The 21,996-nt window shown below is 55.3% G+C and overlaps 1 protein-coding gene across 2 annotated transcripts in view; it reads right to left on the minus strand.

Annotated features, from left to right (window-relative positions):
* HYDIN (HYDIN axonemal central pair apparatus protein) overlaps positions 1-21,996 on the minus strand; it is a 162,136-nt gene that overhangs the window by 39,775 nt on the left and 100,365 nt on the right. For both annotated transcript variants that reach the window (XM_054840701.1, XM_054840702.1), the window contains 11 exons: positions 10,846-11,038; positions 8,930-9,046; positions 8,039-8,248; positions 6,484-6,621; positions 4,729-4,906; positions 4,092-4,222; positions 3,236-3,369; positions 2,665-2,801; positions 1,728-1,855; positions 1,432-1,623; positions 889-1,038 (listed from right to left, as the gene is read on the minus strand). In XM_054840701.1, the coding sequence (XP_054696676.1) occupies positions 889-1,038; positions 1,432-1,623; positions 1,728-1,855; positions 2,665-2,801; positions 3,236-3,369; positions 4,092-4,222; positions 4,729-4,906; positions 6,484-6,621; positions 8,039-8,248; positions 8,930-9,046; positions 10,846-11,038 (1,708 nt within the window). The remainder of the gene's footprint in view (positions 1-888; positions 1,039-1,431; positions 1,624-1,727; positions 1,856-2,664; positions 2,802-3,235; positions 3,370-4,091; positions 4,223-4,728; positions 4,907-6,483; positions 6,622-8,038; positions 8,249-8,929; positions 9,047-10,845; positions 11,039-21,996) is intronic.

Below are 21,996 nucleotides of genomic sequence, written 5' to 3' on the forward strand. Positions count from 1 at the left end.
CCCCTGGAGGTGTTCAAAAAACGTGTAGACGTGGCACTTTGGGACATGGTTTAGTAGGCATGGTGGTGTTGGGTCAATGGTTGGAGTTGATGATCTTAGGTCTTTTCCAGCCTTAAAGGTTCTATGATTCTATGTTGCCCAGACACAGTCCTGGCACTGCTGCGTCAGGCAAACATCGGCTCTCACTGGCTAGAAATAAGGGTCGTCATCTCTGCTCAGCGTTTGAGCCAAGATGGTTACATCTCCACCAGCAATTAAAACATCCCTGGGACTGTTCCCAGGCACAGAAGCACTCGTGTCCATGCTGTCACACGCTGCCGGTTTCCAAGTCACACTGGCCACACTCACACTGCCTTTGGGAACGCCCCGCCATTTAACCTGACTCCAAACCACCCGGGAACGTGCCGGGCGGCTGGGCCAGAGCCGCAGGGACCGCTGGCAGCACACCGCTACGGGTGACTGTCCTGCCGTGCCCGGGAAGGCGTCTGGCGGCCGTTTCGTTTGCTGGGACCAGCAGCAGGGTTAGCCGAGATCAGCCCTGCCAGGGTTATCCCCTGCGAGCGCGCCGGCTGCTCTGCACGAGGGCGTCGCAACCTGCAAACACGTCCCTGCAAGGGGGAGGATGAGGGGGAAGGGGCAGATTTTTCCCCCCCGTGCACCGAGAGGGAGCCACGCTGCAGCGCCCTGACGCTCTCTGCGCAAGGTCCCCGTGGGGATGTCAAAGTGCCTCTCAGAAGAGGGTGCTGCAGGGGAAACTGAGGCACGGTGGGTACGGGGCTTGCAGAAAGCTCCATATGGAGGTGGACCACATCTCCTGCTCCCTGCGCTGGGATCTCATTACCACACTGCCCTGCCCGTGCTCCTGGAGGTGACACCCGCCGATCTCACCTCTTCCGTGGGTGAAAACCTGACTCGCACGTTGCATCGCTGTCCCGGAGTCAGGGCTCCGGCCGAGGGCAGCACCTCGAAGACAGATGGCTTGGTCTTCAACTCCTGGAGCAGCTTCCGATGCACGCTCGCTGGCAAACGTTTGTCCACCTGAGCACAGAAACCAACCGTGTGAGGTCTCCTTGGTCTGCGAGGACAGACCCTCGGTTCCTGCAGTGCTCCAAGATACCATCACGGTGCTGAGAGCACCCACATCCAAACCAGACGCGGCCATCACGGCCTAGAACTGGAGGGGAAAACATGCAGGCAGGGCAGGCAGATGGGGAGGCACTGTCCTGGGAGGAGGAGGAATGGGTGAAGGTGGTAAAGTGAGGCATCAGCTAGTGAACAGGTCCAGGTGAACCAGCCTTGCTCTGTACCCTCAAAATCGTCCTCCCATGAGCCGTAACCGAAATGCTCAGGCAGCCACAGGTGCAGAAAAGGCAAGAGAGGCAAAGAAAACCCAACCAAGACGTTACGTGTTACACGTTGTCTGTGCTTTACCTTCTTAACGGGCTCATTGAAGGTGATGAACCATTTACAGGGGACCTGGAGCTGATTGTGGAGCTGGATGGTTTCTTCCTGACACTGCCCACACTGGACAGCACAGAACTCCAGTCTGTCCCTGGAGACGCAGAGGGACGGCACAGCCACGTCGGCACGGAGGCGGATGTGAAACGTGGGGCCTTCCACCACCTAGTGAAGGACATAGCATCCAGGTGACATCTGCTGCTGTCCCCAACCTGCTGTCTGCCCCGAAAGGCGGTGCAGGCACAGGGAGGTGAGGAAACACGCGGTACCTTGATGGGCAGGAGCACGTCCACCTCTCCCAACGGCAGGTTGGCGCTCTGTGGGTCGAAGCGCACTTCGAACGTCTCTGTCTCACAGTAGGGCAGGTGCTTCACGCGGTCCAGCTCCACGCTGAAACCTTGAACAGATGAAAATAAAGCAGCTGAGATACACAAGCGACATGAAATGTGTCACAAAAACTTTAAGGCCATACGGGTGTCCCAGCTGGACGCTCTGTGAATGACCCCTTTGCATCTCCAGAGAAGCCTGCCGTTCTTTGTCCCTCATCACGGCTCAAGGAGAAAGAATTTTCACAGCCAGAATTCAAGACCCCATGGTAGAAAGGAAACATCAGCCGAGGAGCACCAGTAACTCCTTCATCAGGCATCCCAGGGAAGGATGCGCAGACCTCTCCGAAGGAGAATTTCCAGTTAAGATTCCCCTAAGCTATGGTGCTGCCTGGAAAACAACTTAGAGGAGACACCTGACCACCCTTCAGTCACAGCAAGTCACCATCTGATGCTACTCAAGGCTTGTTTCAAAAGCCTATTTTGATACACCAGGGAACGTCACAGGCTGTTTTCTCAATAAAGGCTGAAGAGAAACGCTATGACATTATGAACTCTACACGAAGCATTTCCAAACCACAAAGGGTCCCATCTGTTTGCAGCTCAAGCCCACAGAGTGCACAAAGAAACTCAGACGATGCTCCTGGTAGCCAAGAGCAGAAGATGCCGAGAGGTGACCAAGGCGATTGGCCCATCCAGCCCCTGCAGTGAAGCGTCAGGACACTGCTGGCCAGGAGAATTCAGGCTCTAAAGCACCGAGCAGAGGGGGGACTAAGGAGAAAAAAAGCTATAAAAACAAGCACTCAGAAAACCTCCCCATGTCCAGCGGCTTAAGCCAAGCTCCTTCAAGCCCACGTGAAGTCCCTCCAGCACTGGTTACCTGTGTCACGCAGGACCCGTCCATCGGTGTGGAAGGACACAGGGAACTGCCCGGTGTTGGTGACCTTCACGATGTGCGTGTGGATGTTACCGAGAATGACGTAGCCAAAGTCCAGGACATACTCGGGCAGCTCAGCTCTGGAAGGAGGAGTAAGGAGAGCCCTTGAACCACAGCCCGGCTACATTTCCCAGTGGATGGAAGATGCAAATAAAGTGGATATTTCCGTATTCACTGCTGTAAAAACTCAACTCAAGCCCATGAAACCCAAGGCCTGACCGTCCGGTAGTAAGACTTTGGTAAGTCACAGGGAGCGTAGGTCCTAGGTTTTATCAGCTACTAATGGGATCTTAAAATAAAATCAGTTTAAAATGGATACTGGTCACAACTCCTCTGCTACGAAAAGCCATTGTAGAAAAGTCCACTGGCTGCTCATGGGGAGCGTGTCAAAGCCATCAGGGTCAAACCCCTTCTGAAGTGCCCAGCTATTCCCAGCTCCGCAGACCCAAGGAGCTCTTGGGAGCTGGAGTGCACTGCTGCGTGTTACCCTCGGGGTACGGGAGTCCCTACTAACTTGAGAAGCCTCCGACGAGCACGCTGGTCAAAGGCAGCGTCCTCCAGAGAACCGGAGGTGAGAGCTTCCTGCTGCTCCAGGGCGTGCTGCTCCATCAGCATCTGCTCCATCTGCATCTGCAGCCGAGTGTCGAACTGAGGAAAGCAAGGACAGTGGCTGGTTAGCAAAGGTTCTTCCCAAGGGACAGGCTTGTCTTGGAAAGATAATCCCACCCTGCTCTTGGTGAGAGGGTGATGGAGTCCCCCTGTCCTGCTGCTCAGTGTCTGCCAGGACCTTATCTGAAGGGAAACGAACTCCAGCATCTTTGCCAGCACAGTCACTGTTACGAAAGCTGATCTGGCCAGACAAACAGCCAGCCAAGCCAGGAACCCTCCAGTGCTCCAAGTATTCGCCTGCCCCCAGCCACTGCCAAAGCAGCTCGGACAAAAGCTCTCTCCAAAAGGGAACCACGACAAAGCTGGTGCCTCTTGGAGATGAACACCGACAGCGCGGTGCCAGGGCGCAGTCAGGCTGCTGCAATTAAGCTCTGTAAACCTGGCAGGGCTTGGGTTGTGAGCAAACACCCCAGCAATGACCTGCATCTCCATCACAAAGTACCATAACGTCAGTCACTTGAGCATGGTCTTCAGGATCTCTTCTTGGGGTGGTCAGGAAGCTCATGCATCCATGGGAGGGACAACTACCAGAGGTGGGCAGCCCCCTGTGGGCTCGATGTTGATGTATGATCATGGCCAGGTATGGGCAGGGAAGTCCCAAGTGCCAGCAAGACACCGGGAAGCCAGCTGCGGGGTGCAAGGGGCCCAAGTGACACAGGGAGAGGGTGGCACGTGCCCAACGGGGCAGCAGCCCTTCTCACCACGGTGCCCGAGTCGTCCGTGGGTGGCTCCGCGGCCGCAGCCTCCCCCACAACAACTGCTTCGTCTCTCTGGCTGTCTTTTTCTATCTTTTCTTTCGCCTCTTTGAGGATCTTCTCATATTTTTCATTTCCTGAAGGAAGAAAACATCCACAAATGGAAGCGTGGGCGCAGCACCATTCCCGTTTAAGCTGGGAAGTCCCGCTCCCCCAGCGTCGCCCTCTCCTAGAAACGTATTCCTCGAGCAACGTATGGAAAGTGGATGCTGCTTTTCTTCTACAAATCCTGGCGTTCACTCCCACCCATCCTCCTCCCCACAAAGGAGCATCTCACCCCCTGCAACGTGATGTAGATCCAACCCTGCCAAAATCCCCGCCAGCCTGCATTACGGCTTTCCCGAGTGTTTCTGTCCGGCCATTGTCTTTCCAGGCCACCCACAGATAACACTGGCAAGCTCTGCAGGATGGATCCTGGGGCAAAGCCAACGTGGGCTTCTAAGAGCTTCTAGGAAGCAACCAGAGGGCTGAGTATTGGTCTGACAGCCCTGAAAACCCCAGGCTTGATGGAGGTGGGTGTGAGCTGCCCTACGGACATGACACATGACACCCAACCCAGGGGACCTTCCCAGGCAGTGCTCACCTTTGATTTTCCTAGGAAGGTCCAAGCAAATCCTGGGAAAACTCCCCTCGCCTTTCAGGGAGATCTCTTCTGGCTCCAGGTGACCCACTTGGATCTGGAAAGTCTTGCAGAAGACTCCAGGCACTCCGGGCAGGTAATAGACTTTCAGCACTTGCTCCTTGCCTGGTCCAACGTAACCCTGCAGTGGGAGAAGAGGGAGGGAATGCGACCAAAGAGGGTTCGGCGGGGGGATGCCTCAGATGATACATGTGCTGGTTCTTAAGAGAACATCGGACGACATCGCCTTCTAGCTTTCTTGGAAAGAAAAGCTCGTTTCTCCTACACCGGGATGCAGTTTGTGCTTTGGAGGGCTCGTAAGGCTGCGTTCCCACGTCACGAGCACAGCTCTTCTGCTAACAGTGCTCGCTCTCTGCTAGCAAGAGCCAGACTGAACAAATCAAAGCTCTTTTCCCAGCTGCTGTGGAAGAGGAGCGAAGTGCCCATGCTCTCAGCGGGACCAGCAGCTCCTCTCACAGCACATCAGCGGTTCCCAGGCTGGTGTCGAAGAGCCTGACCCCTTATTAATGATCCCAACCAACAACTCCTGCCCGCGTGGTTACACTGAGGGTGCGGGAGCTGATCCAGACTCACGGTGACCTGTATCTGCATCTCTGGAAAAGCAGGAGCAGAGATTAGGGCAAGATCCAGGGAAGAAGGTGTTACCATGAAGGTCACCTCCTCGCTGGGCTTCCGCAGAAGGGCTGTCCGAGCCCGGGGTTGGGCTCACGCCAGCCAAGTCGAGAGCAAATACTGCTCAGGGCGACAGGACACAGCCGCAGCTCTTCTCAGCTCCCCCTCTGCACGCTGGGCTGGACCCTCAGCTCCCTGCTCCCCTCCACGCTGCAGGAAGCTACTGCTGAGCGGGACGGATCCTGCCACTCGGCCCCCTGAGCCCTTACTCCAGCGCACAACGCAGCCTGCCAAGCTGCCAGGGCCAACAATGCTCTTACGGCAACCACCGCAGGGGTCCGAGCAAAGCTGTGTCTTCGGGAGCTCGCAGGAAGAGGGCATCAGCGTGTCGTCCCTTGTAGGAGACGGGCACGAGGAAACATGAAAGCCATCCGGCTTCCTCTTCCCGTTGCCAAAATGGACAGAGAGAGGAACGCTGCTTCAGCTCAGAGGCGTGCGTGCAGAACCGAGGAGCTGGGACGGTGGGATGCTGCAAACTCCGCGCTGTTCCAGCCCCACTCCTCCCTGCCCCACAGAGCTGCTGCAGAGCAGCAAAGCCGGAGGAGCGAGGGACCAGTACGGGGCTGCCACAAATTCTGGGAAAGGAGCTTCACGCCCAGGCAAGAGAGTATTTGAGTCCTGCTGCGTGCTGGCAGGGGGGCAGGCAGGGACAAGGAGGAAATCCTGTCTGACCGCACGGCCCGGGTGAGGTGACCCTCGGGAGAGCTCGTGCCGGCCGGCTCCAGTGCTGGCACAGCCAGAGCGCTCAGCGGCTGGGCTCCCGAGAGCTCCCGAAGCACTCACACCTCCCGCCGGCGGCTGCAGTACGATGGCACAGCCACCCGCCGGCAAGGGCCGTTACGGGAGTTTATCAGGACCGCACTTGCCTGACCTGCTCTGCCCCCCAGCATCAATTGCTTACACCCCCCTCTCTCCTGGCTGGTTCCGTATTTTCTTTCTTTTTTTCTTTTTTTTTTTTTCCCTCCCCTACAGCCCTCTCCTGGGCAGCCTGCCACAGGGCCAGGGTTAGTCACTTGTGCTACTCACCGTGCTGGGCACGACGAGGGGCACGCCGGGCAGAGGGCTGTCCGCAGCAGCCGTGCTGGGGCTTAGCACCACGTAGGTGAATCCCACCTTCCCGCTGTTCTGCAGGGTGACCTCCGATTCCGTGACTTCATTAAATAGCTGGAGAGAGGACAGAGGTGCGGGAAGTTGAAGACGCAGGCCTTGCTGTTGGGAATCTCCTTCGGCTTTCGTTGGGATGAGAGCTTACGAACGCAACGCAGGAGAGAAGCAGGGGAAGAGGAGGTACGGGCGCTGGACTCTCCCCCAGGCTAAGCTGGGGAACCCACATCGATATTTACGGCAGCACGCAGAGGTGCGATAACCACCACGTAAAGATCAGTAATAAACAAACCAGGGGATGCCCCATCCCTGGAAACATTCAGTCAGGCTGGACGGGGCTCTGAGCAACCCTGATCTAGTTGAAGATGTCGCTGCTCACTGCAAGGGGGTGGACTAGATGACCTCTACAGGTCCCTTTCCAACCCAAACTATTCTATGACACAAGTCCTCCGCACTTTAAGGCGTCATCTGACAGCTAGCCGAAACACAAAGAAGGAGCGTTCCTCCCGCTGGGAAGCTTATCCTGTAACCAGCCCCCTCGCAGCGGGGCAGGGGATGCTCAATGGTTTGGCAAGCGGCCCTTAGCCAGCACCAAGAACCGGCTTTGCAAAGACCCTCTTCGGCCCCTGATCCACCTCCAGCGAGCTTCGCTGCCTCGGACCTCCCCTGGTCCTCAGACTGCTCCTCCCTGGGGCAGCGGTCCTTGGGAGGAGGGTCCCTGCACCGACCAGAGCCTCCTCTGCAAAGACTCCTCAGAAATTAAGGACAGATCAGGGCAACCGCCCCACTCAGCGGGGCCAGCCCCCAGTGGCCGCGTTCTCAGTCGTTATCTCGTTCGTAGCCCGTCGTTTATCTTTAAAGGGCAGCCACATTCGCGCTGCGATACCTGGGTTCCGCTGTCGCTATCTGAAAGAGGCATCGAGGCATTGCAGAAGAAAAGGTGTTTGCAGAGCTTGCAGTGGCAGTAAAAAAGGAGACAGACAGTGTAACACATACAGGGCCAACAGCTGGAAACATCTGTGGGGGTTTTAACTGAGAATAAGTAAAGCTGGGATTGTTCTGGGACATTCCCTCCAGCTACGGTGAGTGGAAGCCCAAGTTAACTTCGTCCCTGGTTTATTTTGTTGGTTAATCAAGAGCATTAAAAGAGAGCATCTCCTCAGACCTCAGGCTTTAGGAGCGGATCAGCAGATGGATGTCTTGGGGCACGTCTCTCTGGAGACCACCGCGGGGATCCTGCCTGCCCCAGGAGCCAGCGTTCGTAACCTTGGAGAGGAGGAATTCCCAACTTTGGGGAGGGGGAAGGAGATGACCATTAAAAACCAGCTTGGATGCAGGACAGATCATTCAAAGGTTGTACCTCCAAGCCATACGGCCAATGAGAAAAGCTGGGAACGGGAGAAGACACTAGACCTAGGCGGGCAGCAACCTGCCCGTGATGGTTTCAAGGACCTCTGCCAAGAGAAGCGTGCGGTACCTGCAGCCCGCAGTCGATCTCTGTGACGTCCAGGAGGTAGTTGATGAGCGAAGCCTCCCCGCTCAGCGCCATCTCATAGGTGGGGCCTCCCTCCACCCTGCACAGCGCCATGACGTGGGCGACGATGTTTGTGTGGCCAAAGAAGGTGAAGGTCACCCGTTGGCTCTCGCCCGGCCGCAGCGCGCCATATAGCGGCAGGATGTCGAAAACCTGGAGGTAAGGGAGGAGAGATGGAGATGTCGAGCGTGGAAATCGATACAGAAGAGCAGCTGTGGCTTGGAGCAAAGGACAGACACGGCCAGAGGGACAAAATCATCCTAATCTCGTCCTGCAACCGTTGCGCTTACCGGCGGAGGGACCATGGGAAAAACCTTCTCCCATACTTAGTAATTAATGCATTAATTAATACACTACATTAAGGTAATTTGGGAGGTCTCCTGGCAGCAAGAAGTTCTCTCTGCTGCAGAACTTGCCTTTAAAACGCCCTTTTACTGCCTCTAGAGAAACACGAGGCTTGGAGGTGAGAGCCCTTGGAGCTGGGGGGAGGACTCCAGCCCAGCTCTTCTGACTCCCGATGCTTTTCACTCCCTCTCCGATTCGCACGCTGCTCACTCTCAAGCTGCTACGGCAAAAGCTACCGCAGAAATTTCCTACCCACCACCTGATTAGCAACAAGATGAATAACGCCCTCCTTAGCTGCCGCACAGGTAACGTCCTTGGTCAACCCTACGTGTCCTGCATGGCCTCTCCAATGATCAGTCGCTTCAGCAGCGCTGTGCTTGGAGGGACACGAGGCCGCTGTGAGCAGCGCCGAGGGCCACCAGTGGGACTGGGGGCTACATAACTGCTGGCCACACTGGAAACATAGAAGCCAGAGAGATTCCCACTTACCTCCTGCACTCCCAAGGCGAGGGGCTCTGCCTCCGTGAACTGCATCAACTCCTTGATCCTCACGGAGCTCTGAGTCTCCGCAGCACCTTCCAGCTCCGCAGTAGCGTGTGGTAGTGGCTGGAAAACAAGCACCATGGGCTGCAGTAAGCAGCTGGTGGGGCTGGGTGAGACCACTCTGCTGTGGGCTCCACAACCTCATCGAGCCAGGAAGCAGCTGAGATGGGACCTAGGTGTAAATCAAGTATGGGTATGTCCATGCCATCAGCTGAGCGTGGGTCCAAGCCCACCCATGGGTGAGATGTGGGCTCCATCTGTATTTCCTATGAGGAAGCTGGGTGCATCACCCAGCACTCGGTCCTGGCAGAGGCCTCAAGGGCATCTTGCCCACCTTTTGCTCGCTCCTGCCCAAGGAACACGCCAGAAACCTGATGCCTGGACAGGTCAGGGTCTCCGTGACAAAAACAGGAACACGGCTGCAAGCAAAACATATTAAGAACAGGAAAATGAGGACTTAGGAAGTGCTTGGCACAACTATCCCCTTCTAGATGGTGCTTAGGCACTCGTCAGTGCTGGAGAGCTGAGGATCTCTGCCAGGGCGTTCTTCTCAAAAGGCACCTTCGTGAAGGCGGCAGCCGAGGTGTTTTTCTGTCTTCCAGCAGCTAAGAGCTGGTGTTTAACCTCAGAGGTGCCATCTTTCAAAAGGAAACCTCATCCCTGGGCTTCTGACCCCTAGTTAGAAACGAGGGTTTTGTGATTGCTCTTGAAGTTTAACAACAGCCACTACTCATGTCAAGAAGCGCTTTGTGCTGTGGCCTTGACCTCAGCAGAACCTGCAAAAATATTTATGGGACATCTTTACGTTTAATCAGAGGCTACGTCTCCCCAGGAGATAAAGCACTGGGGAGGGCAGAGTCTTCTCTTTGTCGTCTCTACGTTTCCAACCCTAGCAAAGCTTTGCCGAGAGCGTATTCCCAAAGATGCTGACCACACCTTTCCGAGGCCTGTGGTCTCGCAGAGAGGTTATACGGATATTGCCTTGACACAGTGACACAAGCAGAAGATGAAACTGCAATCCAGATGTACCCTTTGAAGCAATTTTGGATCCTATTAGCCACGTCCGCTTGAATTTCCCTGGTTTATTTGTGCGTGCACGGCAACAAAGCAGGAAATAAAGATGATTTCACGTTTCTATGCAAAAACGTTCAGCCACGCTATTCTTTACATCTACAGGGCATCGTTTTTCCTGATTCAGAAAAAAGGTGTAGAGCTGTAACCTTAAAGCTGCTGATATTTGGATGTGGGCACCTGCAACCCTTCTCCTTGAACTTAACGCCAACGCTGGCGCTTCCTGAACCTCTCGTGCTCCGCGTCGGTTTTTTTATTGCCCCAGGAGCAGCTTCTGTCCCACATGGTGCCGAACAAGGTGCCAGATCCCACCTGCACAGAGGTCAAGCTCCAAAGCAGCGAGGAGCACCAGGAAGGTCAGCAGATTAAAGGCGACCTTTTTGTCCGCAAAGCCTTGTTTTGTAAAAAAGGCAGCTCCGCGGCCGTCACTGCGACGCTGGGTCTTGGGGGAAGGCAGAAGCATGAAAACGGTTCAGAAAGGGGGTACGTGGAGATCGGTACTTGGCATGGCCCGATAGAGGACGGAAACTGGAAGCATTCGCATCGTGATGCAGATAAAAGACTCATTTGATGGTGGAAAAAACCCCAAACCCAAAAGAATCCCAAACCCAACGTAGGTGAGGAGAACCCGAGCGGGGTCCTCCAAGCAAAGCCACCCTATTTCTGCCCCCCAGGAGCCCCGTGTCCAGCCGCCGGCCCTGCTGCCAAGCCCGCTCTCAGGGCACGAGCGCGGCTTTTCGGAGGGAAGCTGGAGGAGGCAACGCAGGTCGTAGGTGTAAAAGAAAATCTACCTTTGCTTCCAGGGCGTCTTCTGCATCTGCTGGCTCTTTGAGAGGATCCCCCGCTGCCTCCAGGGCTTCGGCTGGCTCTTCCGCACTCCCATCCCTGGAGCTGCTCTCCGCAGGCGCTGAGCGCTCCGACCAGGCTCCCTCCTCCTTCGGTGGTTGAGGTTTGATGAAAAATTTAGGTGCTGGAGGGCTGAACCTGGAAAATAATACAGCTTTGATCGTGGACCTGCAGCGGGAAGGAGGGAAGCCAGCACGAGCAGCTCCCGGGCAGGATGCGGCCCCTGGGTGCGCACTGGTGGTGTGAGCTCAGTGATGGGTCTGACCCAGCAGCTCCAAACCCAGGATGGAGCAGGTCGACGCTTGGGGCTGCCCAGGGACGATGCCGGTAACTGGCTGCAAGGAGAAGTGGGCGAGGACAGAGGTGAACGGCTCGTGAGGAGGTAAGGGGCACGGCCGGAAAGGGAGACAGGCACAAACTGGGCAGAATGGTGAGACCAAGGCACAAAGGGGCAGATCCGGGCAGCGACGAGCTCGTGCAGACCCACCAGCGCCCTCCCGAAAGCGCCCACCGCCACGGACCGTGCCTTCCCCACCCGGAGGGTCAAAGCGAGTTTTGCAGCTCTGCTCGGTATTTATCCCAAATGTCGCCCCCGCCGATAACCCGCAGCTGCGGGCCAGCACAAGCAAGCGGTGATGCCGGTGGCTTTCTCTAAGCGCGATGGGGTGGGAGCAGGGATGGAGCCCGCAGCCTCCCGCGCCCTGAGCGGGCAGAGCCCAGCACCACGCAGAGCCCAGCACCGCGCAGGGGCACCCACGGAGCCCGTCACGGGACGCCCTCACGCACGCAAGGCGAGACGGAAAGACACCTCGAAGAATTCCAGGCAAAGACTCACAATTAAACGGCCCGTCGATTGCCGACGAGCGCCCGAGCGGCAGCGATTAGCGCTTTGGGGCAGGGAGCTTTGGTCATCTTTAATCAGTATACGGCAAGTGCCGATGACAAGATTCGGCTCTCCGCTGCGCCACAGGGATTCCCCGGTTGCAAAACAGCGGCTCTAACCTTGTGCTACAAGGGCGGCAGCTCCGCTGAGACAGGGTTACAACCGACAGCGCCGTTACCTCCCCGGTAGTTCCCAAACACGAGCTCAGGACCAATCTGGCAAATGATTCAGCAAAGCGGTTCGGCAGCTCGTTTCACGGACAGAGCTGACCAACACCCCTCAGGAACAAGTATGTGGTTTCACCTTTCCAAACCTTCCCAGGTGACTCGGATTCCCCATTCCAAATCGCAGCAGGGGCTCACAGCATCACCTCTGCTCGTGTTCCTAACGCCACGTGGAGGGACGCCCTCGAGCCGTGCCTGCTGTCACCGTGCCTATCCCCAAGCGTTCCCCACAGCTGAACAAGGCGGATTTTTTTTTTTTTTTTTTTTACAGCAACCCAGATGCTTCATTCCCAGCTGGGAATTCAGTTGTTCGTTAGTATTTGGCTTTAGCTTTGTAGCTTATTATCTAAGGCTGGCTTGCATTTCTGCTCTTCACAGCACCCAAGAGGTCCCACCTGACTTGTCCTTCCTACAACCACGTGCAAGAGCAAGGCTTGGCCCAGGCGAGCTCCTCCGCAGCTCTCCCTCCCGGGACCCCGAGCAAGACCTCGGCACTGTCCGACGTGGAAGAACAAACCAGGACTGGAGGGGACGATGGTGTTTGCTTCCCCTGCAGAGCGTCGCCCATCTCCGATCCCATCCGCGCAACCCTCGCTCCTCTCAGCCGAGGCACCTTCATACGCGGCGGGGTGCGCCGACGGGCAACCAAACTGCTCGACACCCCCAGCAGCCGCTCACTTGGGGCACCTGTGTCAGGATGAGTCCCGCCATCATTGCGGCGGCCGTCCCAAAACCTCTGGCTGCAATCCATCCTGGCGAGGAAATGAAACCGCAGCTCTCGGAGATAAATACTGCAGGTTAATAACAACCCCTGAGGAGAGGTAAAACCCCGAGATGGAAAAATCCATAATCGTTTATTAAATTACCTTTAGTTTTATAGAATGGTTTGAGGCAAATTCACGGGACGCGCGGTGCCTAGGCAACAATAATATTTTTCACTCTAAAGTAGAAGCCCTCTGGGACCCGGTGCTGGGAGATGATGTGATTAGCGAGTCCTGCTGTGGAGGAGCACGGAGCGCAGCGAGGGACTTTTTCCGGTGGGGGGGAAAGTCAAAATGAAGAACAAGCAGCGTAACGTGAAAAGGGGGGGAGCGAGGAACCCGAGGTGTCCATGGAAAGCTGATCCCTGGGACAAGAAATCTTCCTGACGCCGAAGGAAAGGGAGGTGTCTCAGAAAAGGAGAGGGGAGGGGAAGGTAACAAGATGTTCAGCATCAGCCCAGGCTTCAGGCAGCCTTTTTCTCTGGTGGGAATCGGGACTTTCTGGGCATCCTCCAGCACCTTCAGGCCAAGGCTGTGAAGGCAGGGAGGAAGGCAAAGAGCAGAAAGGAGTTCTTCCACCGGCAGAGAGGACCCATCCCAAACCAGAGGGGCCAAAGGGCTGTAGAAGCGTCTCCACCAGCACCACGGAGCGGAGACAAGGAGCCTCCCGACATCAGCAGGTCAGCCTGGAGCTGGAGGGGCTGAAAGGTGTTAACCCCTCCGGGTCCAGCTCACCCAACCTGGTCACCCCTCAGGTGAGACAAAATGCATCCAGGAACGAACAGTGGGGATTTAACGGGAGCGAGGGCAGCGAGAGAGGAGTCCTTCCTGCTAGGGCCAGGACAACCTTGTGTCACCCACCGTCCCCAACCTCCGAGACATGAAAAAAAAAAAAATCCCAGCCTGTCTCCTGGTTTGAGCCTGCCAGGGACACAGTTTCACACTGCTTCCCACACCCACCTCCCAGAATAGAGGAGCGAGAAATCACGCTGCTTCTGCGAGCTACATGCGAAGATTTGCGCGGGATGACGTGACCCTCCCGGCTCGGGCTGCACGAGAACCGGCAGCATCAGGACCGTCACCCCGAACCTGCAGCCCCGCAACAGGAGTGCTGAGCTCCCCGCGGCCCCGACCAGCACCACGGGGCGCACGTGCCCAATCGGCGCAGCTGTGGCACCGGGCGAAAACAAACCTCCCTCTTACGTTATCACAGGGTAGGGCATCCACGGCAGCACACCCAGGAGGCATCTCCACCACCTTATGGATCCCTACGATGCACTTTTACTTCTCCTTCAGGCCAGCAGATGCATATTAAAAAAAAAAAAAAAAAGGCACTTTGGAACAAGCCCCACACAGCTCAAGGGTGTTTGCAACTGAAAACAAAATAATATAATACAGGAGCGAACAGAAAACCTTCCCAGTGCGCCGTGTGGGAACACTGGGCTTGAGCTGGGCCACCTGGCCAGCAGCTGAGGAAGCCAGTGGCCATGGTTTGCCCTCATCAATAGCGACGATTAAACTGCAGTTCATCCAGATGGCCTCAAAGCCTATTTCTTCGCTAGGAGAAATTCCTCCGCTCACCTACGGTTTGTGTGTTTATTGACCCAGCCACTGCAATCCAGACCGGGCAGCAGAGAGGAGGAACATCGCGAGATCCGACACCTCCGATGTTTTGCACGTGCTGGAAATGATTAAGCTGGATTCGGCGTTCATCTGAATGCAGCGAGCGGTCCCGGGGATGTCCCACTGGGACTGAGTATTAATTAACTTGAAGTTAATATGCAGCCACTTATTTCAGTCCAAAAACCCGTCAGTTTTGAGAGATGAGGGAGAATTTTGATTTCTTGTTCAAAAGCAGAAATTGTGTAGGAAGGGATGTTACCACTGAAAAGAAGTGAGTTATCGCACGTTCCTGGGCCAGCAACCAAAGCTCTCCAGCACCTTTTAGCAGGAGCCACAGGATTTGAGTTTGGGGTGCACCGAGAGCATTCGGCTCCTGCTGAAGCCCACAGACCTCAACCGTACCATCGCTTTCGATGGAGAGCCAGGAAGATCCGAGGCCCCTCAAGCTCCTTCTGACGTGGCTCGTGCCTCTCACGGAGTATTGCCACGGGACGCGGCTGGTCCAGTTCCGCAGGGCACAGGCGCTAAAGCTCCTCGGCCACCACCTTGGTCCAACCAAGCACAATGGGTCTCTGTGGAGCTCATCCTTACGCAGCAGGACTTGCCTCTCTTGACAAGTTACAGCTCTGGAAAAAGTCTGCGCTGACTTTACCAGAGTTATTCTGACTTGCACTGATTTTACAGACGGCAAAACGTTACCCATTCAGTGCTCGTGCACATCAGCCAGGTGATTTATAAGCATCAGGTGAGGCGGTAGGAAGCTCCTGATTCTCTATCAGGCAGAAAACCACTTCTCAATCAGACTCTGGCCAAAGGTTCCTCCGAACAAATCAGTAGCTCTAACGATAAATACCATTTGTAGTCTTTGTTCCAAATTAAACAAGCCCCGACAGCTGTAATTTGGAGATGCTGTTTCAAGTAATCAGCACCAATTACAATCTTACCAGCGACTTCAGAAAATTGACTCTGCAAACAGACAACTGTACGGACTCCTGTAACTGAGAGCGAAGGAGGAGAGACGTTCGCCAGCCGTCTTTGTGGCAGGGATCTGGACATTCACCGTTTTAAGATGTGCTCGTGGGGGCGAGCCTGAGAGCTCGGCAAACCACAAAGAGTATGGCTGGAAGGGTTAAAACCATGAGGAAGCAGGGGGAAGCCAGAGAACTGGTTGAACACAACCAGCTGAGAGCAGAGGGCTGGTCCTGGTGGCTCCCAGCCATGGGAAGAGAGATGTTCTTGCTCTGTCCTCTCCTTAGGGTAAAGGCTGCAGGAGAGTGAAGCTGGATCTCACCAGGTTTGTGAAAGGGATGAACGGGACACAGCCGGAGAAGGTAGGGACCACGCTGGGTGGGCTCGGCAGCCCAGCTTCGCCCTGCAAGAACCCAAAAAGCATCTCAAGCCCGAGCTGAGGCATCCTGGGGGGTGAGGACCAGCACGTACCTGGGCTCTGCCCCGAGCACAGCGGCTTGTAGGAAAACCAAACCATGAGGACAAGCTCATGGCACGGCTGCCGGCCTCTCTGCCCGCCAGCTAGCATCACTGCCCCTCCGCGGTGCCACGAGCAGGGCGAGGAAAAGGAGGGAGATGAAATGACGGAGCATGTCCTGAAGTCCCCACCTAGAAGGAAACGTCCCTGCTCATCTCGACCGCTTCTGCTGAACCCCAGAAGGTGTCTCCACCAGCCCACGCTGATGAAGGCTGCCCGGCACGTCCGGGCAGGCAGCAATGCCACAGCCCAGCGCATCCTCCCTACGGGGCTCTGCAGCGGGTCACCGCAGGGAAAGGTGGGAGGAGGTGAAGCAGCAACGATAACCAAGGCAGAATAAAACCCAAACCAAGAAAAGGTCCTGTTTAATATATTTCCTCGGGTCACATCCCAAAGATAAATCAGATGCTGAAGCTCCACCTCGCTGAGTATGCCGGCATCGCCATCCATCCCCTGAGCAGAAGGAGCAGGGCTCGTCGCGCCAGCAGAAATCACAGATTTAAGGCTGTGCGTGGCTTCTACCCCGATTTCTACGGCCGGTGCAAAGGGCCGGTGGACGCTGCTGAGCTATTATTGAAGGTCACTTCCATGGTGCAACATAATCACCCCTTGCTCTGCCGAGAGCAAGGCAGACCAACTCCCGGGAAACCGGAGCTCCTGGGGACAGGGCGAGGGATGACCAGACAGGACTGGCCCGGTCCAGGTGACACCGGGGACAAGAGTGGGGTGACAGAGGCAAGGGAGAAGGGACCTTTGGTTACCACCGAAGAGGAAGCAAGCAAAGCAAGCTCGCAGTTGGAAAGGCTTCCCGCGGAGGAAAGATAGCTCTCCCGAGGGCAGAGCGGCTGAAAAGGCAGCGTTAATTGAGTTAGGCGCTCTCGAAAACACGCGGCACGCCAGCTGGCCCAAAAGGAGCCTTGGGGTGCCCGACCCCCCCCGGGGACTCCTGCCTCCTCCCTCTGCTACGTGAAGCAGGCGGGGAATCAATCAATCCTTCTCGCACCACCCCACCCCACGAATGTCACCAGGCTGCCCCGCTCTGCAGAGCCCCATTAAATCTCCCCGTGAGCTGAAGTCCTCTCCAAGCTGCTGTGCTGTAGAGCGCTGAAGGTTTCTCCTCCCTTTGCCCCTGGCTCCCTCCCTCTCCGAGGCAGGAGATGTAGATTTACGGTGATACATAGAATCAGAGAATCATTTAGGTTGGAAAAGACCTTTAAAATCATCAAGTCCAACTGTTAACCTCACGCTGCCAAATCCAACCACTAAACCACGTCCCTAAGCACCACGTCTACGCATCTTCTAAATACCTCCAGGGACGGTGACATCCCAACATCGTCCCCTGGGCTGTTTGGACATGGGTTCCATACTCTGTTAACCCAATTGCTGCTTGTTCTCTGAGTTGGCAAAGACAACCCCGTGAGCAGCACGGCCATCAACGCTCCTGTGCGGCTACAAGGGCAGAAGTAACGGCAGCTCTTCACACTGTGGATATTTTCAAGGATGGAGAAATGGGCCAGCTGGATGAGAGATGAGGCTAGCACAGCACGGAGCGACTCCTCACCTAGAGCACACGGAGGTGGTGGCTGTGGTCAAAGAAACCATTGGGGGGACCAAAACGCTGGCTTTGGCCACCTGGCTTTTAGATGGACAACAAGCATCGCTCCTGCTCCACACTGGGACAATCTCCTGCCTCCTCGGTGGTACAAGAGGAAAAGAGAGCACTGGCACGTGCCGGGCAGATCCCACCCTTTCTGAAAAAGAAATATGTGATGATGTCTTGGGAAACGATCTCCCTGACTGGTACTCTCCTCTCTCGAGGGGAAAGAGTGGCTGCACAGAAGGACGAGCACTGGTTTCTCCGTATTGTGAGAGTCCAACCTCACACAGGACAAAATCCTCGTTCTCTGGAAGGGTTTTTGCTGCAGATCTCTGTCTCGGCAGCAGCCAGCTCAGGGCTGAAGGTGGGACCAGCAGAAGTGCTGGGCTCTCCATCACCTCCGCACCAAGAAACACCTTGGACTAGAAGGAATCAGCACAAAAATCCCCACTGCAGATTTACACCCGAAAACACGTGAAGATTTGGCACCTGCATTCAAATTTGGCTTCGGCTCTTTCTCCGAAGAGTTTAAAGATTTCTCAGGTACCCTGCGAAGACAGAGATGCACCAGGACAGAGCTCAGCGGTACCAGAAACGGCACTCTTGGGCAGAGCGATGCCAGCGGGTTCGGATGGGTTTTCCCTTAAGGAAAGCTGTCGGATGCACAGCTTGCAGGAAGCAGGGAAAGAGAAACGAGCTCTGGAAAATTATGTCGCCTTACTCATCGCTGCCACGCGCAGTGACAGCGGGTCAGCAAATAAAAGGAGTAAATAGCCGACCGTGCCACCCAGATTTCATCCGACCGCTTCCCCGCTCAGTGCTCTGCCGGAGACACGGGGTGGAAGCGACAGCAGCGGTTCCCGAATCGATGCTCTCGCTCTGCCTCAGCCAGGCTACGACAGCAAGCTGTTCCCACAAACCAAAAATAAATAAATTAAAAAAAAAAAACCCAAAATAAAACCAACCACCACCACTATTTTGTCTCATAAGCAGTAAAGCTCTGCAGGGACGGGCGCTGAGCGGCAGCCCAGAGGGAATTAAAGCACGAGCCGGCCAGGCAGCACAGCGTAACGGCATTTACAGGGAGAAGGATGCTGTTTGCAGCACAAACACACCGCGGGTAACGGAGATGTTCGGACAGCAAAGAGAGAAGTCGACTGCTCCTCAGGTTCGCTGGCTGCACGTTGCAGGCAGAGCAAGAAGTCACCTTCCAGCCGGCGTCTGCTGACCGGCTGTAACAGCAGAAGGCAGCCCCCACCCAACCGCAGCCTACTCGGGGCACGGATGACCCGAGGACATCTCCGACGCTTTGTCCTGACGGCACAGGACAAGGCCAGGGAGACAGTCAGCTGCCTGACAGCATCTCAGGCGGGACGTGCAGCGCTTTGCACCCAAGCGATGCTTTCTCCTGCGCCTCCCCTGCCCTCAATCCACTCCTCCAACGCCGTGGGGACGGTCCCCAGATCCGCCGAGGCCAAGGACGGCTCTCGGGGTCTCTCGCCCTTGTGCAAAGGAGGAGGCCGAGCTTCAGAAAACCCAAATGTAACAGCTAAAGCAACTCCCACGCAGCCACCCAGGACTCCAACCTCCATCGCAACGGCCCACGTAAAAGCCCCCCGGGCGCACGACAGCGTGGCCAGGAGCTCTGGGGCAGCAGAAGCTGCCTCAAACCTGCAGCATCCCAGCAAAGGAGCTGGGAAAAGAGCAGGAAGGCAGAGAGGGGGAGGGTGCGTGGTGAGGGGCACCACGCTGAAGGCAGAGAACCTTACAGGCACGGTGCACGTGGGAAACCATCACCCCCCGACCTTCGTCCTGATAAAGCATCGCTGACCCACACACAATATCCAGGTTTATGTCTCCAGTGTAGACTCGGTAACCACACATGCTCACCCGCTCCTGGTTCCACAGCCCTCCTGGGCACTCGCTGTATTTACGTGTCATCCTTTCCGGGGCGGAACAAGTCACAAAGTTCCCCAAGTCTCCCTTGCTTCAGCTCCCTGGTGTCTCTGTCCATGCGGACAGACCCTCTCCGTACGCCGTGCACGACGGCCGGACTGCCACCCCAGACGCGAAGCCTGCCCGGCACCCAGCCCTTGCTCTCAGAGACTCCGTCTCCGAGAAATAAGAGGCCACTTCTCCGTGACAGCGAGCAAACCGCTCCTCCGCTGCTCCCGCACCACAGCAGCTGAAGGACGCGTTCAGCAGCACGCTGCCACCATGGCTCAGCCCTCCTTCTCCAAGTCACCCATGGGATTTGAGCTACTTTGGGGCTACCGAAGCCCAAAACATACTGTCCCAAGGAGCTGATAGCATTGGGGGGGTGGCGAGAAGGGGGTCGGCACTGCTGTCGCTCATCTGAGGCTCCCCAGCATCACAGCAGGATGGATGGATGCATTTCTGATGTATATTCTCGCTGCTGACGTTGCTACCTCTCCCCTCCGGTGGCTGATAGAGCACCACCGTCAGATTTTTGCCTTGCGTTGTTTTTCACTGTCTGCATTTTCCATTTCTTCCTTGTTATAAGAACAACAAAGCAAAAAAAAAACCCCAACAACCAACCCATCAAATATAACACGGAATTGGTTTTCTTTTTTGTCAGTAATGAGGCCGGGATCCGGCTCGCAGGGTCCCTGCAGTGCCGTCTGCCAGGGGACGTGGAAGGAGAGAGGGCAGAGGCACGAGAAACGATTCATGCTATAGGAAGACCCGCTGGGGAAGAGAAAGTCTCCTAGCTTGTTCAAAACCAACTGGCTGAGAAAATCCGGGATGGAAAGGAAAGAGTAATTTTCTACACGTTTAGCTCAACAAACCCTTTCCCCAAAGAATCCACCGGCAATTCATCACGCTGGCTTTGCGGCCAAGAAGTTCCCACTCTCCAGAGCCGTCGGATCGACACGCGGAGAGGGGGGGGTTGACACGTGCCATGGAGGTGCAGAGCTCCCCGCTGATCCATCCTGGCACACGGAGCGCTCGGGGTGCATTAGCTCTGTCCCACGGGGGGGACGTGAAGGGGACGGAGAGGTGATGTGGCAACAGCAACGCTCAAAGTCCGTGATGAGGCACGGATCCTCCATAAAGGATGAAAACTCTAGAGGACAGCTAAGTTTGGGGATAAGCAGCCTTTGTCACAGGCATCTGAGAAAATCCTTGTCTATCCTTCGGCTTTAGCGTCTTCCTTTTGATGGGAATCCCAAACAAAGCTGAGGAGCTAGATATTGCCCTGCAAGGAAGGCAAACCAATCTTGCAGAAGAAATCTTTAAGGTAAGAAACATGACAAAATGTTTGAATTTGGCTCCGTATTTACTATCTCCTGCCGGATGACTCCGCAGATCCATTCCAACGCCACAGAAAACATCTCGGTGCAAAGGCTTAACTCAGCTTGGAGCTACCAAAAGTCCAAGGGGTGAGGAGAGACTATTCCCACTCCATGTCTAACCACACGGCTCTAGAAGAGGAGTAACCACGAGAGATTTATGGCTCAGCAGTGTCAGAAAAGGGGCACGGGTTGGCTTGACTTGGGCAATGTCCAACCACACAGCGATGGTTGGGCTGCGGTGCTTAGATGATTGCTCTGCTCCAAGTAGCGGCAGCAGCGACTAAAGAGTAAGGAGGCAAATATGGGTTGAGCAATTAGAAGGAAAAAAAAAAAAAGATTTAAGTACACAGAATCTTGTCCAGGCAAAGAAATAACATTTTTCTCTCATAGCCAAAATAAATATGTGTGTGTGTGATTGATGCCGGGAGTCTCTGATGATGGGCTCCAGCAAGGCTGGATGTATGGATGGCTAAATCCTATCGATCTCACCTTCGTGAGACCTGATGTTTGATTCCCTCGATGTCAGACTGATTTAGTTTGATCCGATAATTTAGAATACCAACAGTGCTTAATGTGGACCAGAAATATCATCTGACATGCTGCCCTTCTGCCGGGCTCTTAATGAGCAATTTGAGGTGTTAATAGCTTGGAGACCGTCTTCATTTCCAGCTCTGCCACAGAGGATCACACGGTGTCTGCTGAGGGACCCGGAGAGAGTACATTACTGCTTAATTAACATGCAGAGCAGAAAAGGGAGCTGTCGTAACGTCCACAGCGCTAACGAGCCAGCAAAGGGGCTACGCCAAACCCTTTGGAGCACAGGATCCTGCCAGATGCTCAGGACCCTCAACTGCTACCCAGGCAGCAGAGTTGGGTGACTCAGCGTCCGCCGGAAGGACGAGCACCTGCGGGCTCGGGTCCAGCAAAGCCAATTTAGGTGGAGATGGAGTAATTAAAAGCTGAAAACTGATTCAGCATTCACATTTCCAAACCCTAAATTGGTTCTAAAAAAAAAAAAAAAAAATAAAAGCAAAGATAAACAGGCAACCGGCCAAGAAGTGGCCCCAGAGGAAATTAATTCCACACAGGCTTCGCTGTAATGTGCTTGTTTCTCTTATTATAAAATATATGCATTGTTCTATCATCAAAATTAGATTTTCCCCTTTAGCTCCTAATTAAACCCTAACCTAATTTACCAGGAGATG

Source organism: Grus americana, chromosome 13 (assembly GCF_028858705.1).
Source record: "Grus americana isolate bGruAme1 chromosome 13, bGruAme1.mat, whole genome shotgun sequence".
NCBI classification, from domain to species: Eukaryota; Metazoa; Chordata; class Aves; order Gruiformes; family Gruidae; genus Grus; species Grus americana.